General features: G+C 39.7%; 2 protein-coding genes across 2 annotated transcripts; both read left to right on the top strand.

The window, feature by feature from the left end:
* The first annotated feature begins 3,716 nt into the window (after positions 1-3,716).
* ptges3a (prostaglandin E synthase 3a (cytosolic)) lies at positions 3,717-7,586 on the top strand. The gene is made up of 8 exons (XM_006785599.3): positions 3,717-3,883; positions 4,709-4,822; positions 4,917-4,986; positions 5,075-5,173; positions 5,724-5,813; positions 5,904-5,960; positions 6,073-6,100; positions 6,644-7,586. Coding segments are annotated over exons 1-8 (480 nt in total). The 5' UTR covers positions 3,717-3,881; the 3' UTR covers positions 6,664-7,586.
* A 2,363-nt stretch (positions 7,587-9,949) lies between these two features.
* Positions 9,950-14,092, top strand: mipa (major intrinsic protein of lens fiber a). The gene is made up of 4 exons (XM_006785598.3): positions 9,950-10,664; positions 10,862-11,026; positions 11,152-11,232; positions 11,336-14,092. Exons 1-4 carry the CDS (start codon positions 10,305-10,307, stop codon positions 11,519-11,521), a joined length of 792 nt encoding a protein of 263 aa, XP_006785661.1. The 5' UTR covers positions 9,950-10,304; the 3' UTR covers positions 11,522-14,092.
* Positions 14,093-14,943: the final 851 nt, after the last annotated feature.

Raw genomic sequence — 14,943 nt, forward strand, 5'->3', positions numbered from 1 at the left:
AGGTGAAGTTGCTGGAACGGCCATTCCTGGGAAGATTGTTAACTGTCCTGGGTGCTGGAACACCCATTCCAGGGAAGATTGTTAACTGTCTTGGGTGCTGGAACACCCATTCCTGGGAAGATTGGCAACTGTCTTGGGTGTTTTCCACTTGTGAATAATCTTTCACACTGTAGAATAATGAACTTTAGATTGTTTGAAAATGGTCTTATAACCCCTCCTAGGCTGATTGGAAGCAACAGTTGCTTAAGATCATTGCTGACACCTTGCATCCTTAGAATTGGGTAAACAAACACGTGAATGCTCCACACCAGAAAAATGCCCAAACCTCTGCTTTTACAGAGGCGCTCACATTTAAAGGTGATCAATTTGTCAAGTGCATTTATTAACAGCACCTAGCTGCTACTTACACTTTTAATTCTTATGGAAACAGTAATAGTGTGCTTACTTTTTCACACACTACCTTAACTTTTTTAAAATAAATAATGACATAGTGTAATATGAGATATTTTGTTTTTTATATGTCAATGTTTTTACCCAATTTTAAGACCTGCTAAGAACCAGATTACTTTTGTTAAAGCCTAATACAAAAAACCTGACAAATACATTCAGTAAAAACTTCATGCAGCAATCCCTCCTTGGAATCAGCTGTTCATAGTCTACCACACCTTAATAAGCTGGAGTGAATGAAGGACTGTACTTTCACCAGTGACCTATACCCTTCAGCAGAATGCATGAGGCATGCAAAATGTGCCATTACTGATTCACATAGCTCCCCTTTCAAATATTAACTACCTAACTTCACTGCTTCTGTCCCACGCATTCAGAAGCTGCAGGCATTGTTATTCTACCCGTTATCATCAGTGTCATCTGTGGCTCCGTCCTGACTGTGTTGTCCTCTTCTTTCCATCCACTGGCTTTTGTTCTATTTGTGTTTTTTCTGGCAGCTGCCAAGCCTCATACTGGCTATACTGCCTCTCTCCTCTCCTGTTCAAGTACAACTGCTTGAAGCAGCTCCCAAAGTGACATCAGCTCGCCACTGATTACATCCTCCGATGGCCTTCTGTCAGTTTTCATGTGATTTTCTGTGAGTGCTTAAGTGCTTTAGTTTACAAAGAAAGCCACTAGAAGTAAAACACAGAAGTAGCAGGTGCATATGACACCCTCTATTCCCGTGGGCCTAAAAAGCTGTGCTTCACTATGATTCATAGCCGAGGACAATGCTAGAAAGTCGTCTATCGAGCAAGCTGTGAAGCTAGATGCTTTGGTTTCCACCACTGTATCTCGGCCATTTCTTGTCTGTTTTGTAGTAAGATAGGCGTCACTACATTCACTCCTTCAAAAAAAATTTTTGCTCATATTTTAACTTTGTGTATGAGTCTTTTGTGTGTATTGTAGCATGACGGGAGGAGTACTTTGTGTGAAGACTCCATTTCTATCCAACGTTTGCTAACATGAGCAAAGCATTTGCAGTGAACCTCTCCTGAGAGGTGGTTTGCGTCCCGTTAATCGCACAGTACCAAAATTGGCTGCAAATTGATGGCACTCAAACAATCATTCTTAATGAAGCGAGCAAGTGAATAAGGGAGTAGCTTTTATTCCCTTATTCACTTTTATGTTTTTGTTTTTTTACTGGGAGGTCAATTTTGCCTGTAGAACACTTTCTACTTTAAGGATTTACAGCTATATGCTATATTCATCGCTTGATGAAGGCATATAAAATAAGAATGAAGCTTTCCAGTCTAAAACCCTGCATTATTTGTAATGACCAGCAGGAGGGAGAATCCACTGCATGGAAGCTTGTTTACACCAGTGAGGGAAAAAGAAACATTCTGATTGGCAGAGCTAAGTTTAACTTTAATGTTATCTCAAAATGATGATATAACTCAAAATTTTAAGTTATATTCTCACAATTCTGAGTTTGTAAGTCAATATTTTAAGTTAGTATCACAATTTTTTGACTTATCCATGGCAATTGTTTTTCAATTGAACAAACAAGCTTCTATAGGTCACATATGAAGGGACCCAAGATTTATTTTACTAGACTGCTATACAGTTTCTATATAGTTTCAAGTTATTTTTTTACTCACTAACTCAAACTTGTAAGAAAATAACTTAAAATTTAAAAAAAAAAAAACTCAAATAACGGCCGCCAATATACCCAGTGCATTGGTTGCTTCGTGCATGGGTGGTAACATTATCACAGAGTCACTTCTATTTATGCCGTTACAGCACAGGTAACCACGGTACTCTCCTGAATGATACATGTAGCCACTCAGACAATACCTCCACATCAGCACTGATATAGGAGCAGAAGAAGTCAAAACCAGAAGTAAAGAAAATTGCAGTTGAAGTTTTTGTTCAACCTTGAGACCTCAGAATTAGGGAGACATTCGGGGGGGGGAGTGTACATATATATACAAAAAACTTGAATTTTACAGTGTTTATTTATCGAATAAAATAAGTTAAATGTCACCGTTATTATTGTCCGGCGGACACGCCCTTTGCGGTCTAAGTGGGCCAGGTCCCACCAGGTAGACTGGAAGTGAGCAACTGTGAAATGGGACGGTCTAGCCTTCAGAGTTACGTCATGAGCTCTCTCGGTGGAGTGAAACTCTGCCGTCTACTCCTTGCTATCCAAAATATAACCGGACGCTAGCGTAAATTCTCGACCATCTCACACTTCTGTTTAATCCGTTTTCTGTTTTATTCAGCTGTGTGAAAAGCCCCGGAGGAACCCTCCTGAGGGATTAATAAAGTTTTATTTAATCTAATCTAATCTAATCTAATCTAATAACTTTAATCTCAGACAAACCGATTTACTCACGAACAATCAAAACACTGACAAAAGCCAAACAATAACATGTTTAAGTTATTTAAGTGACTTATATATCATGTTTAACCTGAGTAGCAAAAGACCGCAGGGGTTTGAAATTGATGTGCCGGGAGTTCGCTGTTCTCGCCGGCTCAGATATTTGAAGTTTACACAGCTACATTCTCGCCAGAAAATATGTTAAAAGTTTATTTTGCGACCCAGGAAGAGTAATAAGAGTAATATTAAAACTAAGTAGCTGCAGTAGTAGTAGTGGTTTTTCAATTTTGTTGTCCAGGTGGAAAATCGGGAGAAATTCAGGAGAATGCTGGCTCCGGGAGATTTTCGGGAGGGGTACTGAAATTCTGGATTCTCCGGGAAAAATCAGGAGGGTTGGCATGTATGGCAGTGACAGCAGCACAGCATACCATGTAAAAAAAAAAGAAAAGTGCATGACCTACAGAAATGGCAGCTACCGACAGCAGACGTGACACCAACTTAGTCCAGGGCCATGTCCATCTTTTATATACAGTCTATGGTTGTGCCAGAAATGGTCAGCTACTACTACGATGTGTGAACTCAAAGCAGTAATTGATGTAAAGTTTAAAGTGACAGTGAAAGCACTAGTTTGCACCTTGAGCAGCTCGCCCAGTTACAACAATCAATTCGTTTTCATAGTGACCCAGTTATCCTATTACTGTAGAACTCAAGGAAGCCTGCTTTCGTGGAGTTGTAAAACTCATAAAAGTATGAAGTGTCCTCGCTCGCCATCAGGTAGGACGACATTATTCAGGTGGTGGAGCTCTTTCACTGCTCTGGTTCCATGAGTACACTCTTTCTAGAATAATCTCCGGCGGCTTCGATCTGCCGAATACCGTGCTCACGTTCCAAATACCGGACGTCACGAGAGAACATGAAAAACACGCGATATTTCCAGAGACACCAGCGCATATGTTGTAAACCCGAGTTAACTGTTTAGTTGTCAGTAGTCATTTTTGCCGGGCACTACTGCCAGACAACAGTGTGAATACCGTGGTTCTTCGAGGGAGCTTAAATTGCTAAAACAGTGAATATGTAAGTCTTGATTTACCGTGTTTACCTGGTAACTAACTAGCTACTTGTTAGTGCGGATCACCCACCTCATACTAGCTAAGTGAGCTAGCACACGAGTTAGCCTCAGCAGTTCAGCCGTACTTAACACTGTTGCCGAGACAAAAAGGCACAGCTCTTCGTTAACGCCACAGGCTACAACTTTCCATCAACCTACTGTATTTTTGCACAATCCTGTCTCAAACTCCTAAACGTGAGCTTGCATTGTTTATGGACCTGACAACAGCTCAGTCATCGTTAGCTAGCATGCTAATGTCAACGAACATGACAAGGGTAATACTAAGAGTGGAAAAGCATGGTGTCACGCTCCGGGTAATTCACTTTAAGCTAACATAAGCTAACACGAGCTTTCACTTTAAATGTGATTGCAAGACATTCTTCTCTTAACCCCGTGATACAATGGCCTCAGTGTGGTTCACATCTAACAATGGCGGATTATGGTAGTATTACCCGAAACCTTTCAAGTGCGATAATCTAATTGTACCTCCGATATAAATATATATCTCAACAAGTGCATAGTTTGGCTTAAAAGATATTGTAAACTTTTTATTGGCGAACAAGTATTAGTATAGGACGAATAAAGAGGGCGTTTGGGAGGCCTATGTGCTAATCTCAATGAATGAGTTACGCCTTTCTCAATTCCACAGTGTGTGGGTACTGCACCCTATACACGTGGGCCATGATCTTATAATGCCCACACTAGGCAGTGGAAATATGAGATCAGAGAGATGCATTGGTTGTTTTGGATTGTCTTAATGTTCATTTTTCATTTTTGTTCTTGGTGTATAGGCAGCCTGCAGCAGCCAAGTGGTATGACAGACGAGAGTCTGTCTTTATAGAGTTTTGCATGGAGGACAGTAAAGATGTGCAAGTAATCTTTGACAAGTCAAAATTCACTTTCAGGTAATTTGCATTGTTAGCATATTAAATGATGACATTGTTAAAACCCTGTTTGCTGAAAGTGTCTTTAAAAAAAGTCTTCCATTTCATCTTACAGCTGTGTCAGTGGAACAGATGATATCAAACACCAGAATGCAGTGGAGCTTTTTGGGGAGATTGACCCTAAAGTAAGTTTTTAACTTGTGCAGACAGTTCAGGTTGGACCCTGCGTTTCCTTGTTAGAAACCTTCACCAGTTTCTCCTTCTGATATACAGGAATCCAAACACAGACGCACTGACAGGTCTGTGTTGTGTTGTTTACGAAAAGCAGAGCCTGGGAAGTCATGGCCAAGACTTACCAAAGACAAGGCAAAGGTAACTCAGCAGTATAACATTTACAACAACTCAGAATGCATCAAAATCTCATAGTATACATCATTACCTTATTGTTAACATTGTCTGTTACATTGACCCTCAAAGAGGTAAGATCAGGGTTTAAGTTGAAAGGTGGAGCATGTAATTTTTTTAATTTTATTTTTTTAAATGGAAGTAGGTATAAGTGGTTGACATTTTTGGGAGAATCAGGTTGTTCATCTTTCATTCAATAAAAAGAATTAAGAAAAAGGAAGTAGATAGGGGTTCGTCTCCATCAGGTTGCACTTTTATTAAGTATTTTACAACTTGCAACTTACTGTTTAAAAAATAAAATAAAATAAAATGACTCCACAGTTTCATCTGTCCTATGAAGGACTGTAGTATAAACCGTAAGCTCTCTGTTGCACAAACACTTTGAAACCATTTCCACATTACACCCAGCATTGTTCTGTTTAAAAAAAAAAAAAATACCTAAGTAAATATCAAAATTATAAAGTGACTGAATTTTAAACTTTGCCTAACCAAAACATTTTAATCTACTTGCTTTTAGTGCAACTGGCTAAGTGTGGATTTCAATAATTGGAAAGACTGGGAAGATGACTCAGATGAGGACTTGTCAAGTTTTGATAAATTCTCAGAGGTAAGCATGTCAAACATGCACAGTCTGCTCATTGTTTGATTATGTTCGGTTAAACTAACATGTTGATTTGTGTCCCGCACCTTCCTCCAGATGATGAATAGCATGGGTGGGGATGATCTACCAGATTTAGATGGAGCAGACGAGGAGGTATAATATTTTTTTATATATATATATAACTATAGTACAGCTGTAATTTGGCATTTAAATTTTATGTAACAGGTGTTACACATAATTTTAATTGTTTTTCCTTTTTTTGCAGCATGAGTCTGCAGACAGCGATGATGAAAGTACGTAGCGATCTGAAAGGGCTCTGTTGTGATTTATAATCTGTAGTCACTAGATCACACGAGTCCCAAATGCCTGGCAGTGCGGAAAAAGTGTCAAAACAGATGATTAATTATGGAATAATTTGAGTAAGAAATTATGCGTGTGGGGGGAAAAGTCACAAGTTATGAGATTTTATTTAATAGAATAAATTTTTATTTATTCAATGTTTTTGTTTTTATACAACAGGGACAATACATGTTAAGATTGCTGCGTTTAAACAAAATGCAACTAATGCAATGTACATAAGACTTTTAGCCACAGCTAATTTGCAGACCTTGTCCCTGGTTACGCTTTTTTCAGACAGTAATAATAAGAGAATTAACAGCAACCATGATAAATAAATCCCATAATTCATAGCACTAACACACATTTGGTATATCAGAAATTGTTTATTAGTTTAACAATCCACTTTATCCAAAAAGCCCATGGACTTTTTTTGTAATGACCATAGCCATAAAAATCAAATTTCATACTTAGATCATGTTTTTAACTTTCTCTTTCAGAAATGCCTGATCTTGAGTAGTTGAATATGGATGCCACCTCAGTAGTTAACAAAGTGAGTTCTAAGTTTGTTGAAGAGGGAGACTAGGCATGAGTTGGCATCCACGTTGAAGAAGAACCTAATCTCGACGCAGTTTCCAAAGCGACACCCCTGAAGGGAGTGGCAGGGAGTGACTGTTGGATGGAGACATGCACAGAAATCCATAGCAACATACAGTGCTGTGCTTTGCTGTTTTGTTTTGCATGGACAATTCTGTTCAAATGAAAATGTTATTGTTCATTGACTTAAATGATGATGTTATGGGATGTACTGATGTCTTACAACTTCTCTCCGTCTCTTTTTTTTTTCCTTTTTTTGCCGATGTCAGGTTATGTATTAAACGTTGTGATTTCTAATGAAAAGAAAAAAAAACCTCAAAAATGCCTATTTTCCAAAAAAGTAGATTTTTTAATAACAGATTTTCCCCTTTAATGTTTGTATTGTAAATTGCACATATTTTCTTTGTTAATTTAAGAGGCAGGAGTTCTGCTTGTAATGGGTTTTTCAAATGTATGCCAACATCTACGAATATTTAACAATAACTTTTTTTAAAAATATGTTTCAGCATTTAAAATAAACATGCTTGTGCAACTTAACAGCTTGTGTTGAGGTTATGGTAGTGGAGTGCTGCTGTTGTTCCTTAGCAAAGATGAGTTTCTTTATGCTGTTATATGAATCATCAAAATTAATTTTTTTTACAGCTATTCCGAGGTGACGGCAGAGATCCTGTGTAGTTAACAAAGTCACACAAATGGTTTAATCCCGTATAGATTATAAATGTTTATCATATACAACAGAACTATGATTGGAGGTTTGTTTGATTCAACATGTGTTGAATTCTTTCTTTGTCTTATATTGTGGGAGTTTGGCTATTAATTTCTAATAAACTTTACTGGTCACTGTAATTGTTCTCTTGCCCATAGTGGCCATAGTCTTGCCTTCCTAACAGTTCCATTGTAAATGATGGAAGACTGCACTAATATGCAAGTTCAGCTTCATTAATATTGAGACTTTTGCCGTGTGAGTCAGCGTATTATAAAGCTTTCCCTTTAAGAACAAAGTTCTCAATAGATTTTGTTTTTGCTGGAGCGATGGCAAAGCTCAAAGAATTGTATTAAGTTACTCCAATTTGCTCTTCAAAAGTATTTCACGCAGAACAAAGACTGCAAACATACCATAGTTCTTAAATTGAGCTTCATAAGGAAGGGGTCTTTTAAGGGTCAGTGCTAAGAGATTTGCAGCAATTAAAAGTCCATGTGGATCTGTAAGTACTGCATTAAAAAGAACTCTGAAAAATCTTTATATCCCACGATCCAATTTCTAAAATGAGAATGAGAATATGAAATAATGGATTAATCACTTCATAGTGTCAGGCTTTTCACAGAACTGCACTCAACTTTTCTCTAGCCTTTAAAAGGGAAATTCAGGGGCTTTCCATCGTCTTTGTTTACTAGAAGGAACTACCCAAAGGTCACAAGTACTGTAGCTCACCTCGGTGAAGTTCGTGGGCTAGATAAACTATTGCTATAAGGTTATAGTTTATTGATGAAAGATGTCAGTGATGATCCCAACTTCTCATAACAAAAGCCTGTTATATATATATATATATATATATATATATATATATATATATATATATATATATATAAGACATAACTTCAAGGAAGTTGGCCCATTTTTTATTTGAGCAGCTTCAAAAGTTTATGTTGTGTTTGCAGTTACCGATCCGTGTCCTGTATTCTGCAGTTCACATTTTCACCACTGTGTGGTGAGTATATTCCAGAGCTTCTAATCTAATGTGAGATGTTTAGGTGCTGCATGTTAGGTATGCGTCAGCAGTCTGGACCCAGAGACCAGGAAAACACAATGCAAGCACCTTTTCAACACCCTCCCCAGTAAAACTGAACTGTGAGCTTAAACCCACAATAGGTGGCTTAGGGAGTCACGAAAAGGCCATAATGCTACTCTCAATAGAGATGCCCCAACTGGACCAAAGTCATAAAGTGTCAGAATTTTTTTTTAAAAAAAGAAGAAGATAAACACTATTTAACAAAGAGTTGTTTTATTTAAAAGTTGTCTGTTCCATCATATTAAACAGACAACTTCAAAGGTGACCTGCTGTAGAAAATTAATATTTCTACCAATTATATTTGTACATAACGTTTACATCGAGCAAAAACAACCCTGGAACAAACATATAGTCACTCTGGGCTGTGGAAAAGTGAACTCCGATTCAACATCGAGGTTAATGCAAACAGATCATAGAAACTAGCAGAAACTGTTACTGCCAGCGTTTTGTTTAAATGGCTGAAAGGAGAAAATCAGTGAGCTCAGCATAATCCTTTCAAAGCACTGCAGCCGTCCCTTTGGCTGTCCTGGTCAGCATGATGCTCCAGTGCAGATGCTCAATGCCAGGCCTGCTCTCCCCTCTTCCTCTCCAACCGTGGATTTTCCACCGCTTTATCTGACCTGAGCCTCCAAACTATTCCAGCTCACACAATGTAAAACTCTGCCTAATCAGTTCTGTTGCCATCAGCCCAATTTGTACCAATCCAGAGAACAAATGGAGAAATTGAGAAATTCCTCGTGCTTTATAGATCACACCTCTGATTAGTCAATGTGAACTGCTGATGCTACTTTAACTGGATGAAATAAAAAGAAAATAGTTTAAAATCATTAAAAGAAATTTCACACAGTATTAATATTATCTTCAGTGCTTGGAGAAATATCTGGAGCTGGAAAATCAAACAAGTTAGTGCAGTTAGTTCACTGCACTAACAGGTCCTTCCCAACACTTGCTCACTGCTCTTGTTTTTGAGGTTCAAGACCACTGCAGTTTCTCAGGGGGGGTTCAGAGTCAGCGATGGGTTACTGATCGGTGTTTTATTGCCAGCTTTTTTGGTTGAATGCTTCAGCCAGGCTGTTGGAGGTACATAGGTGCTCTCATTCTCCTGCAATGAACCCAGAGTTGTAGCTGAAGCCCTAAAAAGCTGGAAAACCACATGGAAATGTAAGAAGTCCAAACTGTAAATGCTTGCCAACCATGATTTTTGTTCTCTGGCCCACTTTGATTAGTTCATGGCTTTTTAGGTTTGTGTTTTTCTTTTACAATAAGCTGAGGGTAATCAGGGCAAGAAAAGGGTTAAATTGCTTTGTTTTGATTTGCGGTATTGTGCAGTGACCCCTCCCCTGGACTGTGTGGCACTGCCTTGGACCTGGGGTGTTATAAAAAGGCCCCCGAGCTCCCCCTGCTCTGGTAAAGAGGCTGAATGTCTGCAGGACATGCTTACCGTTTGTCTATCCATGTTCTTCTACTAACAACCAGCGGGGTTGGCATATAGATGCGCAGAGACTGGCGTACTGCTCCACTCAGGAGCTCTCTATGACAGAAAGCAGAACAGCAGATTATTTGCAGTTGCACGAGAGTTGCAAGTTAGTAAGGTGTAAATTTTGTCGCTATTAGATTGAGAGAGGTCTTTTTTCGGTTTAAGAGCAAATTTTGCTCTTTGTTTTTTAGTGTCAAACTCAGTCAATCCTGTGGAGAAACAGCTTCTCCTTTTAGTTGATTAGTTGTTGACTTTTCATCCCTCCACTCAGAAGTTGCTTTTTGACCTTTCGCCACCATGTGGGAGTTCAGGTCCATGTCTTTCTGGCGGGCGGTGTTTGCTGAGTTCTATGGCACAATGTTCTTCGTGTTCTTCGGGCTGGGGGCGGCCCTCCGCTGGACCACCGGGCCCCATAATGTTCTTCATGTTGCCTTTTGCTTTGGTTTGGCGGCCGCCACCTTCATCCAGTCTATTGGCCACATCAGTGGAGGACACATCAACCCAGCCGTTACCTTTGCCTACCTGATTGGCTCTCAGATGTCCCTGTTCCGTGCTTTCTTCTACATCATCGCCCAGTGTCTCGGAGCGCTGGCTGGTGCTGCTGTGCTCTACGGGGTCACACCCAACAACATGCGGGGAAACTTGGCACTGAACACGGTAAGATTGCCGTCACCTGCTGTTACCTATCATTTTCCCATACACGGAAAGGAACTCTAAATTAAAATACTTTACAACTAGGTGCACTCTTTCTTGAGACAAAAGCTAAATGTCTGTTTCAATTTCAAACAGTGTTTGTCTTGATTTTGAATGTATGCACTTCAGTTCAGTCCATCCCTCTGTCTTTCCCTCTGCAGCTGCAGCCAGGCATCAGCTTGGGCATGGCCACCACAATTGAGATTTTCCTCACCCTCCAGCTTGTCGTCTGCATCTTTGCTGTGACAGATGAGAGACGCAACGGACGCCTGGGCTCTGCTGCTTTGGCCATTGGCTTCTCTGTGCTCATGGGGCATCTTCTTGGGGTAAAAACCAACCCGGGGTCTATAAATTTGAAAATACACTCCGAGTTCATACAACGATATCCTATCAAGCTAAACAAACATCTTTACAGTCCTAATCCCGACTTGTCTTTCTTTCTCTTCCCTAGATGTACTACACTGGTGCAGGAATGAACCCTGCAAGGTCCTTTGCTCCAGCTGTTCTGGTCAGGAATTTTGTCAACCATTGGGTAAGATAACTGTATCTGCAAAATTACTTCACACCATAGCATGAACATGACATCCTCAGACTAAACAACGCTGTCTGCTCTCTGTCGTATCTGTAAACAACAGGTGTACTGGGTGGGTCCTATGATTGGTGGCGCCATGGGTGCCTTGCTGTATGACTTCATGCTGTTCCCTCGTTTCCGTGGCCTCTCCGAGAGGCTCGCCACATTGAAGGGCGCCCGAACCCCAGAGGCCGACGGCCAGCAGGAGACCAGGGGAGAACCCATCGAGCTCAAGACACAGGCCCTATAAGCCCGGAGTTAGAAGATTGGCTTTTCTGAACCCCCTCTTCCCGCCCACCTCATCCCTCACCTGTCACGCCTCCCTCTGCACCCTCAGTCCTGGTCCATCCTCAGCCCACACACTATTTTTGCACACATACCTCCTCCCTGTCTCAACACATGCTACTATAGATCCCAAACGTTTTGTTTTCCTTTTTTTGAATCTAGAACTGGACTTCCTGATTTACAGTAAAGGGGCACCCACAGCCCTGGTCATCCTTTCTGATTTTACCTCTACCCATCCTACATTTTCTTCTTCTCCCCTTGGATCACAGGACAAAGATGGAGGGTTGGAAGAAGACTTGCCACTGACAGAAGCACCCTGTGCCCTGTGGTGTGGGGAGTCAGTCACTCCTGGCTGACCAGGTGGCTATATACTGCTCAGGACAGGGGCTGCTATTGCTGTCTTTCCTTTGCTTCCCTTTCTCTTTCTTTTCTATTTTCCCCTCCTTCCTATTTTGTAGTCTGCTAGGAGTGACGCTACAATAGAGCAGTGGACTTCTGAATGCTTTTATTTCCCCGTTTTGATCCAGTGTGATCTCGCCCTTTGTTTGTTTTGTTCCATGAACTTTGGATAAATTACACGTAGTTATTGTTCTTCACTAGTATTTATTCGGCTTATGTGCAAGTGCATGCGTGATGAGGAGCGAGAGAACGACAGTGTGCTTGCGTGTCTGTGTGCATGTGTATGCTTGTGTGTTTGTTTTAACTGATCATTCCTTTGTTTGTGTTTTGAGTTTTCTTTTCATCTATTTTGCCAGCTTTTTTTAGAGAAAGACGCTCCCTTTTTATTGCGCTCGCTAAAACCACAAAAGTCCAATACACCAATTCAATCAATTCCATGTTTAGAGTGGTCCTATTGTTTTTTAATAGCAGCTGAAGATCATTAATGCATTTGAATCCAGTCAGATTCAGGAAGTTCCAGGTTTGTGTCTCATCTAGTGAAGCACACACACTCACATTCATATTTGTATTAAAATAAACAACAAAAACACCAGTGAAATTATTTGAACTTAGTTATATAGTTAGAGTTATAATTGCAAATCCCTAAATTGTATTATTGCACCCATATATGCTAACCATTGTTTGTTTTTCTTAATTATTTCATTTCAGTGGGAAATCCGCTGGTTTACATAACCTCCACCATATCCCAAAACAGCTTCCTGAGAATTTGTTTTGGATGGTGACTTCCTGAGTTCATTTTTTTCTCCAAGCTTTAAAGCAGCGCTTACCAGATATTCATGTACAAGTGTGTAAAACTGGTTTGCTTTTACCTTTACGTGCCTGCCATGGTCAAACAAAGAGAGCGAACCTGACAGGAACAAGCATTTTCTCTTTGGACTGTGCCGTTTGACATGACTGAAGGGTCGTTCTACATCAGCTTGAGGTTAGAAATGAAAGAGTGCATGAGGTGTGACGGCTTCTTGCTGGTGTTAGCAAACACCTGGTGACTGGGTGGCTCTCAAAGAGTGAGATCACTTCACTCGACAAGGCCCTCGGATATTTTGGGGGAAGAGACTGAACTCTTTAGTGTGCTTGTACAGGGCGGTGGATGTACACCTTTATTTTCATACAGTCTACACATGAGAGAATGAACTTTGAAGTTGAATTGGCCTGATGTCCCCTCTCTCTTCCATCCCTCCTTCACTCACCCTACCTCCTCCCTTTGTTCACCAGGCAGCCACTCTGTTCCTCTGTCATGAGGGAACATCTTCAGCTGCTGGGATGGAGGGAAGGGGACAAGGTACCGAGATAAGTTAGCATTTTACAAATTTCACCAGAGCAGTCACTGAACCAGATATGTAAGCTGATTCTCTTTCTGCTTCCTCTACATAATCTTTGTGTGTGTGTGTGTGTGATTTCCCTGGCAGTGGTTGAGTAGAAATTACATTTTAATGGCCTGTTGAAACTAGAACTTGTTTTCTAATGGGGGGAAAAAAGCTTTGTGATGTACAGTGTATAGTGTTTTTTTTTTTAATTTCATGACTGTTGAAACTGGACAGACAGGAAATATAATACGCTAGCTATGCAATGTCTCCCATTTGGCTAATGGATTATGGAAGCGAAGCTGGTTATGTTATACAGCAATATGGTTTAATTCAATAGACAGCCTTTGTGGTAACAGGCATACCTTCCCAATCAAAATGCCATTGATTATTTTTATATTTAAAAAAAAATCTGAAAATTATTAAGTTTCCAACTCCTGTTTTGTCTCCTTTCTTTTAGAGTAAGTGTAATAAAAAAAATACAGGATTTAGATATATGCTTTCAGTCAGCATAGACCAATAAAGCAATTCTTATATTTATACAGCAATCGTCATATAGTTAATAACACACTTCTCACTCCCAAACGAATCATTTCCATAAACAAATCAGACGAGATTTTTTCCCCCGAAAGCTGTAATTCATCTGTCCGCAGCTGCTTGTACTGAAGAATATTCTCCACTGTGCAGTGATAACTCATGGATCTTGACTTAAGGGAGAAATGACCAATTTCTTGTAAATAAATTCAAACAAATGTTTTTGATTATTTACAGAAAAAGTGAAATTTTATTTGTCTCCACAGTGAAAGACTATAAGGATTGTAGTAGTATCCCCAGGGTGATATAAACAAAAGTCACTCCACAAGATATGAAAGGTTAAGTATACATATAACATCTGTTCTCAACATCCAACACACACTGTTATGTGATAACATGCACAGCACTGGCAGTGACGATAGGTAGTGCTAAACTTGTTGTAAAAACATCTTTTATGGGAATGACTGGTTTGGGTTAACATTCAATGCATATAAAAACAGCCATAATAAAATAAAAATTAAATTAAATTAAAGCTCGGACGAGTGAGAAAACACTATAATGTGTCAGAATTACCGTTAAGTCCATGGGCGTTTGTACAACAGCACAATGTTTGTAGTTTTGCATCTGTACTCCACCCCAGGGGTTTCTAAACCTGACAATCAACATGTGATTGAAGTGCAGATTTTCAGCTTTAATTCAAAGACTTTATCAAAAGTATTGCATTAAATGATCAGGAATTACAGACTTTTATAGACTATTCCATGGCAAACCCTCTGCTCTCATCCAAAATGCTGCAAAACAGTTTAAAATAGTGTTTCACATTGCAAAGGGACCCAAAGCAAACTGCTAAAGCAACCCAAGAGTTTGTAAAGGCAAAGAAAATAGGCTATACTTCAATGGCCAAGTCAACCACCTGATGTCAGCCCAGTACAGCACGATTTTCCTTTGTTAAGTGCAGAAATTTTAGTTTATCTAGTCATTTTAAAGCCTGTACTTTCCCAAACTGTTAATGCAATATTTTTGAAGCTATAAGTCTGCACTTCGATCACAACTTGAATATGTGATTTAAAAATCCACCGTGGTGGTGTACAGA

The sequence above is a fragment of the Neolamprologus brichardi genome, chromosome 20, assembly GCF_056152115.1.
Source record: "Neolamprologus brichardi isolate AB-2024 chromosome 20, ASM5615211v1, whole genome shotgun sequence".
In the NCBI taxonomy this organism is placed as follows: domain Eukaryota; kingdom Metazoa; phylum Chordata; class Actinopteri; order Cichliformes; family Cichlidae; genus Neolamprologus; species Neolamprologus brichardi.